Genomic DNA, 19,357 nt, shown 5'->3' with positions numbered 1-19,357 from the left:
TGGAGTAGGGAAGAATTTTAAAACAGGAAAACGGATCAGATCAGAGCTCTGATTTCCCACGTGCCTTTTGGCAAACTGTCGCTGAAATTTTGCAAATTCTTTTCAAGAAATTCCTCCTCTATACCACTTTATCACTGTGTTTATTTTTGTTTTTTGTATTTTTCCCAACTTTTTCTGATTTGTGGCTATAAATCAGTGTATTAAAAATTACAAACTCCACCCATACAAATGATTATTTATGTGTTTGTGTTGGTGTGACGCTACATCAAGTTAATTAACCGCACAAAAGAATTATTTTCAGTCCGTAAACCAGGTCTGTTTAATGTCTTGTTTTTACTCAATGTGGATATGAGCTGGTGTCCCTCTTATAATTTATTATTATACTATTATTTGGACCAAGAACACCACATTCTGCCTGATCATCTTTTGTTTGTAAGTCAAGATTATTAAACTGTATAAAATACAATGAAAAGCTTGTCATGAGGCAAATTGTTCGAATAATTTCAAAAATTTGTAAAAACATCTCTTTTTTGCCTGCAACCTGTTATGTAGATCCCCACAAAATGTATAATTCAACTTTTGAAAAAAGAAATACCACTTAAATGTATTTGTTTCTCTAGTTTAGTTTATTCACACATCAGCTTAAAATACAGTATATTATATATAATGCACATGTTCCCAAATGACTGGATGCATGAAAGAGTTACCCTGAGGAAGCTATTTAAAGATTTTGATAGGGGGCCCAGTTTCCTATTAATAAGATATTGGTCTTTGACTACAACATACTAACAGATATATAACAGACACACAACAGATAATCCCAGCATTCTGACTGCACTAGATTAGTAGGTACACTCAAGATATAATTAATGGAGAAAGATCAATGATCAGTAAATTAATCTTGCAATCTTGCAACAGGAGTTGCATTTTTAGCTTTTTCTTGAAGATGGAGATGGAATGAGATATTTTTAGCTTCTCATCAAGCTCATTCCAAATCTGCAGTCCTCTGCACAAAGTACTAAAGATAGTACATTTTAACCTTCGTATATTTACAATTTAGGTTTTCATCCATATTATGAATATACTTTGAAAGAGACAATTAATTTAATGTGACAAATTACATTTTTTATTGTTGAATTTTCACTTTTTTAAAAACCTTTTTCAGTACACCACACCCAAGTTTGACATCAAAACTCAGTTTAAATTTTAAATAATTCTGCATTCAACCAATCACCTGACCAATAAAGCATAAAATCTGTAGCTACATAAATATGATGTCCCAAAAAAAAAAAAAAAAGAAGCAGGGGAGGCAGTTTCTTAGGGTGTTCACATTAGTAAGTCCCTTCGGCTGCTCCCTTGTTTGCACTTGGGGTCGCCACAGCAAATCCAAGGTGGATCTGCATGTTGAATTGGCACAAGTTTTACGCCAGATGCCCTTCCTGATGCAACTCCACATTACATGGAGAAATGTGGCAGGGGTGGGATTTGAACCCGGAACCTTCTGAACTGAAACCAAGCGCATTAACCACTTGGCCACCATTAGGGTGTTCACATTAATAACTAAATATGGTTTTATTCTTCACGTAGCACAAACAAAACATCTCACTTCTGCATTTAGAAGCTACACTCAGTGTGCACTTTTTAAAAAATCTCATTTAATTGTATCACCCAGAGAACACAGCAGGACGTGAACACAGATGGCAATGAAACCTGGAGTCAGGTTTAATTAGTTTTTTTTTTTTTTTTTTTCAGTCCTGAAGCTGTGGCAGTTGCGCTGATTTCTGTGACGTGTTGAAGCGCAGGTGTTATAAGTCACCAGCAGCCACGATGTGACAGGATGAGCCACATTTAGCCGACAGTATTTTTCAGAAGTGGCTCCTGAATGTTGTATCCGCTTACCGACAGGGAGAATGTGGCACCTCTCTGACATCGGTCTGTTTTGTCTTCAAAGGAGCATTTCCAACACGGGGATAAGACACTTCCCGGATTTCACAACTGTCTCTTCCTTGGTACCAAATATTATCCTGTAAGTCGGCTCATTAACAAAGAATGTTCTAAAACTGAGTTTTTGCACAACTTCCTATTGTACAAAGTTGTTGACTCTAAATACAATTGGTGTTTCATGTGATGGCATCAATGTCTTACGTTTGGTTATTAAACCACTCATTTTTAATACTTAATTAAATTGGGTGTTGTCATTGTGTGCAGAGAAATGGCAGAAAACATGCAGATTGTCACCATTCCTGCCAATTCTTTCCAGGGGATCACAAAGGAGTATATAGACATGTGAGTACAGTGCTCAAATTCTCTTAGTCGCCACTTGTGAGAAGCGTTTTGTTAGATATGTCTCAGTCTGATTATGTAATTAAATGTTCGCTCCTGCGCCCTTGGCGATAGCCGCTTTTGGAAACAAACTCAAAATTTTGACACGCCGTCCTTGACAGGAACCTGGTTCGAAACGGCTTCAAGGAAATCAAGTCTCACGCATTTAACGGAACAAAGATGAACACACTGTAAGTACACTAATTGTTCTAACAACAATACAAGAAGACGTACTGATGGTATGTGTACTGTTTAAGGCGCGTTGGTAATCATAAAACTGAATGTTCCAGTAAACAAGCATTATGTAAGACAAAACAAAGATTGGACGCCCTGTTGTTTTCCTGCTCGGCCCTTTATGCCAAATGTTGACGGAGATGAGATACTTGCAAGCACTGTGTCCGTATGAGAAAATTAAAAAGTCAGTGAAAACTAGGTTCAGGCATTGTGGTGAATTCTCCCGACCATATATAGGTACTTATGTACCACCATATGTGGCGCGCTGTTGGCTTTTGCCTGAATTGTTCGCTAAAAAAATGTATTTCCTGGTCCAGCTTGTTTATAAGTCACAGTGTATTCGGAAGGCACAAGCAAAGTAGTAATAAATACATACCCTGAAACACCACATCCCACTGACTTTACTTATCGTTCTGCTGTCTGGTGCTACTCTGGTGTCGCAGACCGAACGGTCCCCCTAAAAATCTGTCCCCCCCGATGACGCGGTTCATAAATTAAAGGCCCTTTACACCTCGTTTCTGCTTCAAACTGCACTCCAGTCATCATCTGTCTCAGAAACAGATATCTGAAGCTTTTGTACCACAATCATTTCCACATAAATTCAGCATTATTTAATCATAAAAGGCAGAGGAAGCGATCAGAGCACTGTGGCTAAACAAGCTGCTAGCTGATGCCTTCCCTGCTTGTCGGACATTTCAAAGCATCACGGAATTTTGCCTCATTTCTGCTTAAAATGACTTCATTTCTACTTATAACTGACTTTAGAATGATTTAAGAGGTTTTACCTTTGTCATCTGATGGTTATTAATCCCTACAGAACCCGGGAGAGGTCACTTAGTGATATTTTCTTCTGGCCATGATAATTTGTGCACACGTTTTCCTTTAATTGAGCCCACGAATTAATAAAATGTGCTCTCAAATTAATAAAATGTGTGCACGCTTTCCTTTAATTGAACCCGCGAATTAATAAAACGTGTGCATGTTTTCCTTTAATTGAGCCCTCGAATTAATAAAACGTGTGCACGTTTTCCTTTTGTTCAAAATGAACCCCATAATATGACCTAAATTGTCATCCTGATGACAGGGAGACGCTTCACCCTCAGCATCCTTTTTAATGTGCTTAAATTCCAGATGATGCCATGCTGGGTAGCTAGAGTTCTCTATATGTGTTTGGGCACCCAAACCATGATGACTCAATCCATTTCTAATGGGGAAATGTATTACACTGTCTCCTGGTTTCTTGGCTAATAGCCAACATTTATGTGTCAAGGCAATATTGAGTAATTGAGTGCACATTTTACAAATTGTGGGCATGTTTAAGTAGATCGTGCCCTTGTTTTACTCACACGATGCTTAAAACGTGCGCACAATATAATAAAATGTGCGCATATTCTCTCCACATGTAAAACATTTTGCGATGACACGTCTAGGGCTCCGTAAATCCCATTAACCCATTTTATTGCTTTGGGTGAAGAGACTCCGTCTCAGACGTGCTGCTGTGATCCAAAATGACGCATGTGCAGATGCAAAAGGCGGACTGATTTTTAGGGGCGGACCGTTCGTTCTGCGACACTGGTTTCACACGGCTTCATATGGAAACAAAGTTGTTGTCACCTTTGATACTTCCAAGTTCTATGAGGTCCACATGACTGTCAGCAACCAACCAATAGCCGTTGTCACATTTACGTTGCTTGATTCTTTTATTTGTCCACCCACCGTCAGTGAGCTGGTAAGCATAGTGAACATCGCTAACGCCAACGGCTGGTAGCCGTTTCAAGTCTCATGTCTGTGTCACAGTGTTCCTGTTGAGATTGCAAACAGAGTCGTCATCATCCACCATCACTTTCTTGTGGCTCTCCATGGTCAGACACCTCCAAAATTGGATAAACCTAGGCTGATGGGGCCTTGTTGTCACCCCAGTGGCTGGGCAGGTGTTTGTTGGGTAGCCTAGCCACAATTGCTCTCAAACGGACAGGCCTAGGGTCAAAAAACGTACAGGAAAGGTTTATCAGGTCAGTACGTCGGTCAAGTTTGACAATGACCTAGACCTTGAAGTCACAGTCCAAAAGGTGTTGTTAACACCACAGGATTTCTTCCACCCAGAGATTTCACCTGCCATGGAGGCTGAGGGCTACCACAAGCAAGCTGGCAGCATTTAGTTTTTTTCTCAGTATTCTTTCTTTCTAATATTTCTTACCAATCAATTGTGTATGAATTATAAAGCTTCCAGCTTGAAATTTGTTAAGCAGAACTGTCAATATTCTTTTTACCCAAACCCCAATGAGGTATCATGGTTACGTCAGTAACAGAGCTGCATGTTTTTATTTCCAAATACAGCATCAGAAAACAAAATACATGCTTCAGTGAAAATTTCCTAATTCATCTGCTAAAGTGATCAATCCAACACAAAGCCAAATAGTACAAATTACAAATGGGGAGGTTTGGTGCTTACTGATATAAACAGAGGGTGAATAACCTTTTTAGAGAAGAAATAATACACGTATCATTTGGTTTTGGAGAGAATATGCATTTAATTGAGTTTCTAAGAAACTGAAGTTAGGTTCTTTAATATGTATAAGGTTCCTAAAACTATTTATTACTGTACATATACATCTAGCTTTAATCGAGCTTGTTGTCTTTGTCCTTGGTCACAATTCAACACACAATACAAAATCAATCAATGTAAAATTCTATGTACATAATTATGATCAGAATATTACTTCTTCTTCTTTGTTAAATGAACCACAAAATAGTTGTTGCCTTTTGGTGCTTGTGTGACAGTTTTATGTTCCTATTGTAGGATTTTGAGAGACAACAGGTACCTGACTAACATTGAAGAAAATGCTTTTGAAGGAGCATCAGGGCCAAGTTCTCTGTGAGTAATAAATCAAATTATTACAGTAAAACCTGCCTAGTGTTTGCTTGGAACACGGATGGAAAAGAAACATTAGGAAAAAATGCTCTTGATAAGGAGTCTGAAAAAAATTAAGGTTTAAAATCATAACAAAGCAACTTTATGATGGTGGCCAAGTTAAATACAAGAGAGAGGATATTTCTGGAGGTGTTATCTTTTATTATTAAAACATGAAATATTATGGCTTATGGGTTTGAACTGGGTCAGCAATGCCAGATTAGTATTCATAACATTGTTTATCGTATTGTTGTATTAACATGAAGGTGGTGACAGACTGTCTGTGTAAACAACCAGCAAGGCAGACGGGACTGCCGAACTCTGATTACTGAGCAAATAACCCAAAGTCTGTGCAGTGCTCAGCAAATAAAGTCTCTGATTGAAGGAAAACTGCATTGTTGTGAAGAAATTTCCTCTTATCTTGGTTTTAAATTGTGGTGTTCACTGGCGTGGAACACATTTTGAAGGTCTTCTTCCCCTATGATGGGTACAGTTTGGTAAACCCAGCAAATGTCAGCCACCAAAGTACCCAAGACAACTCTGAATGAGTTATAGGCTCTTGTGGTTGTGATTGGAGAGAGGGGTCAAAGTGCAGCTTTTTTGTGTGGCATCATGGAGTGGAACAGAGAATTTCAGCTAAAGCCCCAGTCACACGGCACTAACGAAGGACAATGAAGCCCCAACGAAACAAGAAATCTGGACTTACGTTGACATTCCGAGGCATCGTTTAACCGTCATCCAGCTTCATTCCCACAACTGGTGCTTTGATAGAATTTTCAAACTGAAAAATTTGAACAAATATCGACGACAACCCCAATTTGCCCATATATCGTTATGCTTTTGTTGTTGACAGTTTCTTATCATTTGCTTAGTTTTCGTAACTGTGTCATTTGACTTTCATCCAACTTCATACCCAAGTCTGACTTACTGAACGAAGGTTGATGATATGTTTACATATGTTATTTAATTGGTGCAACAGGTTTAGGTTACTTGTGGGATGAGATTTTGTTGAAATGTATAAATCAGTTTTTCAAATAGAACAGGGGTGGCCAAGTTCAGTCCTCGAGAGCCACCTTCCTGACACTCTTAGTTGTCTCCCTGCTCCAACACACCTGAATCCAATGAAAGGCTCATTAAAGGTGTGCTAACGAGTCTTTCATTGGATTCAGGTGTGTTGGAGCAGGGAGACAATTAAGAGTGTCAGGAAGGTGGCTCTCGAGGACCGAACTTGGCCACCCCTGAAATAGAAAAACAGTACAATGGAAAAATGAAAATATGCATTTTTGCATTTATCCTAGATATTTAGTCTATGGAATTAATTTCACTTTGACTTGATCAAAAGTTAGTGATTTCCACTTATCCGACATTAACAGAGAGCGTGAGATCTGAATGCATCTTCAACTCCAGCCCATCCCAGCAGTCATAGGGCATGAGGCAGGGTGACCCTGGCAGGATCACATATACACAGACAAACACATTCACACCTGCACGCACACCTATGGACAATTTAACGTTTCCAATCCACCTCACCTGCATGTCTTTGGATGTGAGAGGAAGCAGTGGTGGGCACACTTCCGATAATCTGATATCAGATAATTATCGAAGATAATGTTTTCAGTATCAGATTATCTTTTTAGATAACTTTAAAAACCATTATCGGACCAATTATCTTCCGATTAATTTTTGTCCGATAACTTTTAAACCGATAAACCAAATAAACAAAGCTGAACAGCGACAAGCATTTTTAAAATTAGTTCAGCACCCCCGTTAAAAGTTTTGTAACAGACGCATAGTTATAACCTTTGCAAACAGAAGAGAACTGCTTGTACAAAAAACATCTCAATCCTTTACAAACAAAGGAAAAACAGCCCCAAAAGGAAAAAGAAAAAAAAAACATTTCCTTTAACACCATACCAATATGTGCGCAATATGACCTAAGTCATCCAGAGGCATACATTTTTAACTTATGGTTCAAATTTTAACCAAACTAATTTTGGACAAGTTATTTAAAATTACTGTCATGTCTGAAGTTTCATAAAAATATCAGATATATGTTTTAGTTTTAAAGTAATGTGCTAATTTTTAAGGTTTTGTGAGCACATGCTCTGCCCCACAGTGCATTTTGGATAGGATGATGTAATCTCAGTACATCACGACAGGACAAATGCATTTCAGACACTCTGTTCAGGCTCCACGGACAACAGCATTAAACTCTAGTGCCTAAAACTCTCTTGAATATATTCTCTGTGTTTATAGACGATTTTTTTTAATTGCGTTTGTTAAATTCCACGCATTTTAAATGTGAGCAGACAGGGATTATCTAGAATTTGTTTTGAAAGCCTCTACTGCCATCTAGCATCTACTGGCCAGTAGTGTTCATGGCAGTGTCTGGGAACCAGTAGATGGCAGTGTTCTATTTATTTTGACCCCAGTTATGTCAGATGGATTGTCAAATCAACTTTTTTGCTTTGCAAATGGCTTTTTTTTACAAATGAAGTTTAAAAACAAAACAACTGCAAAATGATGCTGCTTGTAGCTTTCAGCAGCAGGATAACCTCACGACGGCTGACCACAATAATATATCAAACAGGTTTGATTCTCATTCAACCATACGATCGGCGATCAGGAGGTGGTCGTCAGATGTTGACCGCAGCTTGATACTCCATGAACACTACACGATGCAGGACGCATGATTAACCTGAAACTTGGTCCAAAAAATTCTTGCATGAAAAATCATCTCGCACACTGTAAAGCACGTTTTACAACATCAAATGAATGTTGTAAAGAGAGAATGTGGAGAGAATGTGCGCATGTTTGCGCACATTCTCTCCACATGCAAAAAATTTTGCGATGACACTTCCAGGGCTCTGTAAAAATGCCTGTTTTTACAAATAAAAAAATGGAATATTTTACAAAAGCACATTTAAACACCAACACACAACAGACGTCACATTAACGTGTTGGTTTACATAATGAATGACTGAACCAATCAGTGTTTAGCAGAGGCACGTTTACCCAGAATCCTTTGCGATCTGTCTCTTTGTTACAAAACATCAGAATTAGTGCATTATTCAACATTAAAAGATATATGTTATATTTTAACTTTGTACAAATGACAGAATTGACATTAATGGAGTTATTCTATCGGTATTAATGTTATTTATAAATCAACACCATAACTCAATATGACTTTATTTTTCAAGACCTCCGCATGACCGGAGCTTTGTCATTGATAGAAAGCTGACTTTATGGCTGCTCTCAGGGTGCCTCTGTGTTGGGAAGGCTGTAATAAACAAGAGCTTCCAGCAGGGGCTGAATGTTGAAAGAAAAAAGTCTGGTCTCATTGTCTGGGTCTCGGGGTGCCTCTGTGCTTGGAGCGCTGTAGTAAACAAGAGCTTCCAGCAGGGGCAGACTGTTGAAAGAAAAAAGTGTGGTCTTATTGTTTGGGTCTGTTGTTATTTTTAATATTAGAAGCTATTAAATTTGTTTTACTAGTAGTTGTAAATGTGCCAGAGATAATATTGGAGTTTATCTGTTATCGGTTATCTGTAACTTCCGATACATTTTTGGGTGGTTTATTGTTTTATCTTTATCAAAGATAACTTTTCAGTTATCTGATTATCTGTTATTGAGTTAATTTTTTGGTTATCTGTGCCCACCACTGAGAGGAAGCCTAACCACTCAAGCACCATGCCGCACTTCTAGAGCATAATTTTTAAATCTACTGCATCATAATTTATGAATCCCCCCTTTCAGAGTGCATTGACTGATCAAATAAGTATATCTTACAAATTTATGTGTCAAGCAAAAAATAAAATATTCATTCATTTTATACCACTTATCCGGGTCCAGGTCACAGTGGCAGCAGACCAAGCAGCTCATCCCACATCTGTAATACTTCCAGGAGGATCCAGAGGCGTTCCCAAGCCAGCTGGAAAATATAATAGCTCCAGCGTGCCCTAGGTCTTCCCCAGCGCCTTGTCCCAGTGGGATGTACCTAGAAGACCTCCCTAGGGAGATGACCAGGGGCAATCCTTACCAGATGCCCAAACCACCTCAAATGGCTCCTTTTGATGTGAAGAAGCAGCGGCTCTACTCAGAGTCCCTCTCAGACAGTTGAGCATCTCACTCTGTCTAGAAGTGTAAGCCCAGATACCTGACAGAGGAATCTCAATTCTGCCTCTTGTATCCGCCACCTTATTCTTTTAGTCATTACCCAAAGTTCATGACCGTAAATGAGGATAGGAGCAGAAATCGACTGGTAAATCGAGAATCTCACCTTCTGGCTCAGCTCCTTCTTCACCAAAAAAATCACACACCACCTCAGTCCTTCTATTGATCTCACACGCCAACTTACTCCCACGAGAGAACAAAACGCAAAGATACTTAAACTGTTCCACTTGGGGCAATAACTCTCCCCTGACCCTCCCTATCTGCCCTTTTCCAACAGAGGACCATGATCTCAGATTTGGAGGTGCTGATTCCCACAAATAAAATATGAAAATAAATAAATAAATAAATAAATACACAGTACATGTCGGGTCCATTTTTTAGAAAAACAGTCAAATGATACATTACTAGTGATGGGTATTGATAAGATTTTATCGATAGTGATTCCACTTATCGATCCGATTCTTTATCGATTCCCTTATCAATACCTCTGGTGAATTTTATGTGTACTAAAAGTAGTGTTGGGTATTTTCTCCTCCAAACATTTTTAAAACCTTTAACAAGACAAACAGAGTCAAGAAACACCAGTGAGACAGAAAGTCAATTTTTACGCGCGGAGTGCGGCCAGGCTGTACACCAAGGCTACACTAAAGTCTGGCCTGTTCTCCCGCTCTTTTTATTAGAGAAGCCCTCATTACATCATGAAACTTGTCCTAAGGGGGGGGGGGGACAACGCAAGACAAGTTTCTTCCCATAACATAAACACATACGTCAATAAGTGCAGCTGTAAGGAAGAACACTTTCAGGTCAGCACATCTCGTTCGTCTGTTGCAGGTATCAGCTGTTCTGCATCTGCCTGAAGTGTCCTGTCTTCCACACTCCTTCACACTAAACACCACATCACAATAGTCAAAACGTTCTCTTACTCCCAGTCGTTAGAGGCTGCGAAAACAAAGTTATATTATAATAAGTACATCCAGCCCTTCATTCCCAGCTCAGATTGACCCCAGAGTGCTAAAACAAAATTGAATTCTCAGGATTGCATTAAGACAGGTGCAAAACAGCACATCTCCGTTCTCATGAGAAAGAAGACAAAGCTAAAACAAGGTTGAATAACACGTACATTCTCAGGGTGAAGTGCAAAACAGCACAACACCGTTCTCATGAGAAAGAAGACAAATGTACAAATGTTTAACAGTGATAACATATATACAAAATCCTTAACATTCCCCTCCTGTTTATCGCCTGTTAAACATACAGTAGGCATCACTCAGCTTAGCACTTCTTTTTGAGATTTTCACTAAGAGGTTCATCATGGTATGTTCTCTAGGCTTACACCCCAGAGGTGATGTCATCATTGTCACTATCATCGGTGTCTGGGTCATCATACTTCCATTGGTCTGGGTACAGGTCAGGAGAGCCATCGTCCTCCTCGTTGTCGTCTGTCCCCAGAAGTGGATATGATGCCGGACCCCCTCCTGGTCCTGGACTTATTGCTGCGGTTATCATTCTATTTACAAGGCCTCGGAGACATGGAATACAACAACATCCACACAATGTTAGAATTGCAGCAAATACTGCTATAGACACTAATAGTGAAGAAATCAAAGACCTCCATCTTCCCATCCCTTCCAGCCACCAATCCCAGCCTTCGGTGTTTACTCCACTGTGCTCTTTCATCTTCCTGTTCAACGTCCTCAGCCCGTCAATGGCTTGAGTGAGACTGCCGTCTGCAGCCGTGTTGTTGGGAATGAATGTGCAGCATTGTTCTCCGAACATGGCACAAACACCTCCTTTCTCTGCCAACAACATATCCAGAGCAATACGATTCTGGAAGGCCATAAGGGACGTGGCTTCTAACTGTGAATGGACAGCCTTAAATCCTTCCTCAGTCCAATTTCCTAATTTCTGCACATTGTAGTGGATGTAGTTTATTCTGTCCACGTTTTTATTAATTGAACACCACCAACAGATGGAAGATTCAAATCCAGCTGCTATTTGATCAACCAGTTTATACTCGTCAGGCACTCCTCTGGGGACTCCTATTGCGTCAATATATGTTGGATTTCCTACTCCTTTCCACTCTCTTTTTACTCTATGTCTGGCTATGCCTTTCTGCCAATCTTCAGGAATAAGAGAGGCTGCATATGTCGTAACGTCTTCAGGGGTCATGGGTATGGCTTCAACTGGTAACAATAATGATATTAATGCACAATAACCTGACACATTCCGTGGCAGTCTGTCAAAGATTCTGTTATCACCACACCACCACCATACGTCACTCCTCCCAAAATGCCACTAAATCTGCCCCTACTTTCTGCATCTTTTTCTCATCACCTTTATGTTTCTGTTCTAACTCCTTCTTTAGCTTCTGTATGCTGATCAGGTTCAGTCGTCCGTCAAAGTCATGTTTATTTATCCAGGTCTCCAATTTCTTTGTTGCTTTTGGATTTTTTGCTTCCATAAATTTCCAGTCGTCAGTTGATAAATTTTCCTTCTTTTTAGACGTCTTACCCCCCATTTTTATTATCCCTTGTTATAATTTGGACTTCAGACAGGGGCACACCTAGGGTGTTCTAAATCTGAAGTTTTCACACTTTCTTTGGACGTGACAATCAATTTGCCGTCGTGTGGTTGATTCCTTTCACCTCCCCGTAGGAAGCGGAATCACTTGCCTGCTGCTTCCACACGCACGGTTGTCACTAACGTTGTCCAAAGTATTACACTTTCACACAGTTATTTACACTTACACAAAACACTATTTACACATAGAAACACTTCTAATAATCGTACGCGTATTCTTATGTCAGGGGAGCTCGCCCTCCCGTGAAATTCAACTAATGTCCTGCATTAGGGGACTCCGCCGTCCCTGCCAGATTTAACTGCTTTTTTACAGTGCACATATTCCTACCCGGGATTTCCTTTACGTATTAAAACAGAGGAGTCCGTATCCTCCTTCCGGAATTTAACTACGTGCGTCCCTCGCAACCCTAGAGGAGTCCGCCCTCCTTACAGAGTTTAACTGCTTTGCATTAACAGACAATTCTGTATCATCGCTTACGGAGTTTAACTGTTTTATGTGATCACTTTTATCCCCTACCGGTACGCGTATTAAAACAGAGGAGTCCGCACCCTCCTTACAGAGTTTAACTGCTTTGCATTAACAGACGATTCTGTATCATCGCTTGCGGAATTTAACTGTTTTATGTGATCTGATCACCACTCACTCAGTACTGTTTACAAAGAAATTTTACTCACTGACTCGACTTCCTGTCTGTCTTCTTCGGGAAAATCTCGTCAACCAGACGATGCCAACGGTGGTCGACAATTGCAGACACGATCAATCGATCGATCGGACCTTGGCCAAGGATTTACGTCTGGACTTGACGACCTCCGCTGGACACCTCCGGTGTTGTTGAGATCCCGGACGAGCCCCCAGTCAATGTTGGGTATTTTCTCCTCCAAACATTTTTAAAACCTTTAACAAGACAAACAGAGTCAAGAAACACCAGTGAGACAGAAAGTCAATTTTTACGCGCGGAGTGCGGCCAGGCTGTACACCAAGGCTACACTAAAGTCTGGCCTGTTCTCCCGCTCTTTTTATTAGAGAAGCCCTCATTACATCATGAAACTTGTCCTAAGGGGGGGGGGGGGGACAACGCGAGACAAGTTTCTTCCCGTAACATAAACACATACGTCAATAAGTGCAGCTGTAAGGAAGAACACTTTCAGGTCAGCACATCTCATTCGTCTGTTGCAGGTATCAGCTGTTCTGCATCTGCCTGAAGTGTCCTGTCTTCCACACTCCTTCACACTAAACACCACATCACAATAGTCAAAACGTTCTCTTACTCCCAGTCGTTAGAGGCTGCGAAAACAAAGTTATATTATAATAATAAGTACATCCAGCCCTTCATTCCCAGCTCAGATTGACCCCAGAGTGCTAAAACAAAATTGAATTCTCAGGATTGCATTAAGACAGGTGCAAAACAGCACATCTCCGTTCTCATGAGAAAGAAGACAAAGCTAAAACAAGGTTGAATAACACGTACATTCTCAGGGTGAAGTGCAAAACAGCACAACACCGTTCTCATGAGAAAGAAGACAAATGTACAAATGTTTAACAGTGATAACATATATACAAAATCCTTAACAAGTAGGCTTTACAAGTTTTCTATGTCAACAACATTTTATGGAGTCTTAAAGTAAATAAACATGAAATTGGTGACTGGATCCTTGATCTCTGGACATAAATAAAAATGAATAAAATCTGTACATGTAACTGGATCCTTGATGTACATAATGGATCCCAGATCTCTGGACATAAATAGGAATAAGCAAAATCTGTAGTTTTTGTCAAAAGCATTTCCTTTCAGATACTAAATTTCAAATGTATTTTATAACTTAAAAACGGGATCGATGCTAATGCGTTAGCATGTCTATGTTTTCAGTGTTAAAGTTAGCATGTTAGCAAGTTAGTTGTGTTGATTTGTTTTCTATTTAATTAATGGCTCAGTGTTCGTTGTCGTAAAAGAGTCAAATTGTAATTTTTTTAATTTATTTTTTATTCATATAGCAACAACAATAATAGTCTACATAATAGACAATAATAATAGCCTAATAATGTTACAATACAATTTTAGAGAGACAAAAAGAACCTAATGAAACAAAACACAACAGAAAAGAAAAAACCATGTAACAATGAAAATGAATAAATACATATAGAAATAAATAACTGTTTCCTGTGAACATCTAGTGAGTAGCCTACTCTTGTTTAGGTTTTGAAACCTTGTTTCTGAAATGTTTTTGTGTGATGTGCACAATTTTCAGTATTTTGACTAATACTACCAGTCATTTACAAGCCTAGATAAACTTTTATTTTAAAAAATCAGTCCGTTTTTGATTATTAACATTTACTTGTACTTTTACTTTCAATACTTGAGTACATTTAGTTGTACATTACTTGTCATACTTAAGTACAATAAATACTAGATACTTTAAGACTTTTACTTGAGTAGCATATCAATCAGTGACTTGAACTTCTACCGAAGTCATTTTTTTAATGGGTGTCTGTACTTTTACTTAAGTGTGATTTTCCGGTACTTTATACAACACTGCTCAGAAACAACAGCCGCTCCAGTGCAATGTGAACTGACGGACTGATTAGGGATTCATTAAGCAAAAATCTTATTGATGTCGGTGGATTGAATTATTTCTTAACAATTCTTGAAAGAAACCGGATTTCGATACCCATTCCTGTACATTACATGCTTTGTTTTTGCAAACTGGTACAGAGCCTGAAGCAGCAAGCCAGTGTTAAAAAATACCAAGCTCTAAATCACTTTATGATTGGTCGAGCTACAGCTCATACAAGTGTAGCGGGATGAATGTCCTGGGTCCCCATTGAAAAGACGTTCCCGCTAGCTTGGCTAATGGGGAGTTCCTCTTTGGCTGACCTGGTAGAGGAACGGTCTTTTGTGCGAGCCGCGTGGGTTCGATCCCCACCGTCGTCCCGGCCACAAAGGTCCTGCTGCTTCAATCTGGCGTCACGAACAGGATGTGGGTCACAGAGTATGCTAACATGCACCTGTGACTTCGGGACGAAGTCAAAAATGGTGGGGAGATGTGTAGTGGGATGAAAGTCCTGGGTCCCAATTGAAAAGACGTTCCTGCTAGCTTGGTTAATGGGGAGTTCCCCTTTGGCTGACCTGGTAGAGGAACGGTCTTTTGTGCGAGCCGTGTGGGTTCGATCCCCACCGTCGTCCCGGCCATGAAGGTCCTGCTGCTTCACAAGGAAAACATGGGTATATTGTTCTCACTTCACATTACACCCTCTGGTGATCCATGTTATCTCACTGAAAGGTGTATAAAACAATAACCACTTTAGTATGAAGCCCCAAACCTTTTTTCACTTCCAAGCATTTTTATTGTACTCTTTATTATTTTGTTTTTACAGTGGTTTGCAAAAGTATTCAGCCCCTTGGTATTTCATGCATTTGTATCCCCAGTTATACAGCTTCATGATGTGGTATAGAGGAGGATTAGAAGAGCTGAAAGATCAGCTACAATTTGCCAGAAGGTGTATCTGAGATGCAAACTTAAATTTGATATTTTGGTGAAAGAGAATCCTTCTCTGTTCCACTTCATCATGAAGCTGTATAACCAGTGATACAAAATGCAAAACACGCATTTTGCAGTTTCTCCAGTCACAACCACAGACATCTATAACTTCTTCTAGGTTGTCTGGGTGTCTTGGTGGCTTTCCTCACTCTTCTCCTTCTTGCACAGTCACTCAGTTTTTGAGAACTATCTACTCCACACAGATTTACACAGAGTGTCATACTGTTTGTATTTCTTCATAATTGATGTAAATAAAGTCCAAGACATATTCAGTGACTTCAAAATGTTCATGTATCATCCCCTGACTTGTATTAAGAAAACTGGCAATTAAACTGATTATTTACAGGCAAGATTGGGTAGGATTACTTTGAAAGAATACAATGGATTACATGTATGTATGTACATACATTTGGATTACTTGTAATCTGATTACTTTTGGATTACATTTCAAAGTAATCCTACCCAACCTTGTTTACAGGTAATATACCAAAGGGGCCAATTACTTATGCAACCCATCATCTTGGCTTTTATATTTTTAATTTATTTATATCAAGTTGTAAAGATTTACTTTCAGTTTGAGTTTAAGGAAGATCATTTTAGAAAGTTTTATATTGAGAAGCCTGATTTTTTTTTTTTTTGTATTTGAAATGGCATAAATAAATTAAAATGCATGAAGTATCAAAGGGCCGAATACTTTTGCAAGCTACTGGGGTTTGTTTGGTTTCCAAGTCCTTTTGCCTGTGAAAGGCACAAAATAAATAATGTTAATTTATTTACAAGCTCTATTGTAGTCGCTCCTCTTCATCAAACTGTACATCCTGTTTTTGGTATCTACATTTAATGATGCTGAATTCTCTGTGTCCGATTCAGGGACATTTCTTCCACGCCTCTAAGTTCCCTCCCCCCCAAAGGTCTGAGACAGGTGAGGTTTCTGAAAGCCAGCTCTGCCTTCGCACTGAAGAGCCTCCCTCCACTTGAAAACCTGGCTGAACTGCTGGAAGCTGAGCTCACGTACCCCAGCCACTGCTGTGCCTTTGACAAGTGGCGACTGAAACAAAGGTAGTTGACGGTTCCATTTACACCTGCCAAAAGAACAATACTCTGTCCGGTGAATAAAAAGCAGCCCGCTGTGGTTTACTAGGTAGCAGTTAGGGGAGGTGATGTCTTTGATGGTGTAATATTTTTCCTTCCTTTTGCATTTCAAGGGAAAGCACCTTTAAGAATTTCACAAAGCTGTGCGACGACAGCGAAGCGCACATGTAAGTTTCCTTGAAGCAGATAAGATTCTTTCTTCAGTACCGGTGGGATTATTAACATAAAGTTTTAATGTATCCTGCAGAGATCCGACTGCAGATGGCATCAATAGTTTCGATGACATCAACTTCCAGTATCCAGAACTGGAATTGGATTGTTTTAATAACCCCATCCTCAAGTGCACGCCAAAGCCGGATGCTTTTAACCCGTGTGAGGACCTGCTGGGTTCCCCCACCCTGCGCTGCCTCTCCTGGATCATTACGGTTTTCGCGGTGAGCGGTAACCTGGCTGTACTGGTCATCCTGCTCATCAGCCGCCATAAACTCAACATTTCTCGATTTCTGATGTGCAACCTGGCCTTTGCTGACCTGTGCATGGGGATTTACCTGATGCTGATCGCCGTCGTGGACTACCACTCACATCACGAGTACTACAACCACGCCAATGACTGGCAGACTGGTGCAGGCTGTGGCACAGCAGGGTTTTTGACCGTGTTTGCCAGCGAGTTATCAGTGTATACGCTGACTGTTATTAGCCTTGAACGCTGGCACACCATCACCAATGCCATGCATGTCAACAAGAGGCTGCGCAGGCACCATGTGATGGCCATGATGGGGACAGGCTGGGGCTTTTCTGTGCTGGTAGCGCTGCTCCCTCTTGTGGGAGTCAGCAGCTATAGCAAAGTGAGCATCTGCCTGCCCATGGACATCGCCACAGTGGGCTCGCAGGTTTACGTGGTGAGCGTGCTCATTCTCAACGTCGTGGCATTCCTGGTGGTCTGCTACTGTTACATATGCATTTACATCAGCGTGCACAACCCCGAGCACGCGTCACGCCACGGAGACACAAAGATCGCCAAGCGCATGGCTGTGCTCATTTTCACAGACTTCCTGTGCATGGCGCCGATCTCGTTCTTCGCTATCTCTGCAGCCCTGGGTATGCCCCTCATTACAGTTTCTCACTCCAAGATCTTGCTCATCCTTTTTTACCCCATTAACTCTCTCTGTAACCCTTTCTTGTACACCATCTTCACACGGGCCTTCAGGAAGGACGTGTGCCTCCTGCTGAGCCGCTGCGGCTGGTGCCGCCGCCGCCGCAACGCCGCAGACGCCTACAAGTCACAGACGATGGCTTTACCCATCACCAGCGCACATCCGATTTCCACCAGAAAGCCTCAATCGCTTAACATTTACACATATCACATTAAGATGAAGGGTTGCTTCCTAAACAAGGGAACTACATGAACATCTGCAGGCTGGATTTTTTTTTGTTTTTGTTTTTGTTAATGAACTGACAGCGGCATCTGCTGCCATCCTTCAAATGGCGGGTCACGGTGAAAGGACTGTCACTTCACATCAGGCATCACATCCAGTTTGACACTTCACATTGAAGTGACTGATGCAAAAGGTGCCGCTGCTCCATTTGTGTACAGGAAGTGCGGCACAAAGAAGCCAGGACTGACGACGGGTAAAGTGACACAGGGTCGTCATTTTCGGTAATTAAGATCAAACTGGATGAAACCTAAGATGTTTCTTTCGAGCAGAGACGTTATATTGTGATACATACAGTAATTTTATCGTTTGTGCACCATGTCAGACATCTGATCAAATTTAACTTGTCTGTTTAGATTGAGCTTCAGTATGTGTTTGAAAGCTGTACTCGGGAAATACTTGGATTGAAATACTGCATTTAGTGAGGCAGATATGTGTAAAGTATCACTATGATTGTGTATTTTATGTCAAAGGCACAAAGTTTTGCAGACATTCTTTGATATATAATGTAAATTTAGATACCATTCCAAGTTCAGTTATTTTTTAATTTGTGCAATTGTGCTTTTTATTGCATATAAAACAATGTCTATGCAAAATTTGTTGCCTTTACTATCAATGGATGAGTTCAATATTGCTCAAACAGTTGTGTATTTTTACAGTAAAACACATGCACTCAATCACTTAGGCTCATCAGTTTTCACTATTTTCATAATGTAAAAACATACAGGACGATATGACCAAATAATTAAAGGTAATCATGCCAAACATCCACTCTCATCACTCTGTTAGTTTTCTAAAACAGCCCATCAACTCCTGTGCTTGGAACTAATGTCACTTTAATTAGTCATTACCTTTGGTGCAGTGCTCTGCGTAAACAAGTTGTAATGGCCGTACTGTTGGACAAGTTCATTGCCACTGCAGTTCCTTCTCTTATGTGTGAAGGCTGGAAATAAGCTTTATTTCTGTAGCAATTTCTTCACAGAATCACAATATATGTTCATTCAGTTGCTCCCATTTGGTGGGGGTCGACCAGCAGGTCATCACTTTCTATCTCACTCTGTCCTCTGCATCGTCT

General features: G+C 40.2%; 1 protein-coding gene across 1 annotated transcript in view; it reads left to right on the top strand.

Annotated features, from left to right (window-relative positions):
• The window catches only part of lhcgr (luteinizing hormone/choriogonadotropin receptor), a 31,493-nt gene extending 13,025 nt beyond the window's left edge, over positions 1 to 18,468 (top strand). The window contains exons 5-11 of the mRNA XM_034185370.1: positions 1,952 to 2,026; positions 2,209 to 2,286; positions 2,445 to 2,513; positions 5,357 to 5,431; positions 16,628 to 16,816; positions 16,963 to 17,016; positions 17,097 to 18,468. Of these exons, the coding sequence (XP_034041261.1) occupies positions 1,952 to 2,026; positions 2,209 to 2,286; positions 2,445 to 2,513; positions 5,357 to 5,431; positions 16,628 to 16,816; positions 16,963 to 17,016; positions 17,097 to 18,255 (1,699 nt within the window). The 3' untranslated portion in view covers positions 18,256 to 18,468. The remainder of the gene's footprint in view (positions 1 to 1,951; positions 2,027 to 2,208; positions 2,287 to 2,444; positions 2,514 to 5,356; positions 5,432 to 16,627; positions 16,817 to 16,962; positions 17,017 to 17,096) is intronic.
• Positions 18,469 to 19,357: the final 889 nt, after the last annotated feature.

Source organism: Thalassophryne amazonica, chromosome 13, assembly GCF_902500255.1.
Source record: "Thalassophryne amazonica chromosome 13, fThaAma1.1, whole genome shotgun sequence".
NCBI lineage: Eukaryota > Metazoa > Chordata > Actinopteri > Batrachoidiformes > Batrachoididae > Thalassophryne > Thalassophryne amazonica.
The sequence above is the reverse complement of the archived record's forward strand: the minus strand, read 5'-3'. Positions and strand labels throughout refer to the sequence as shown.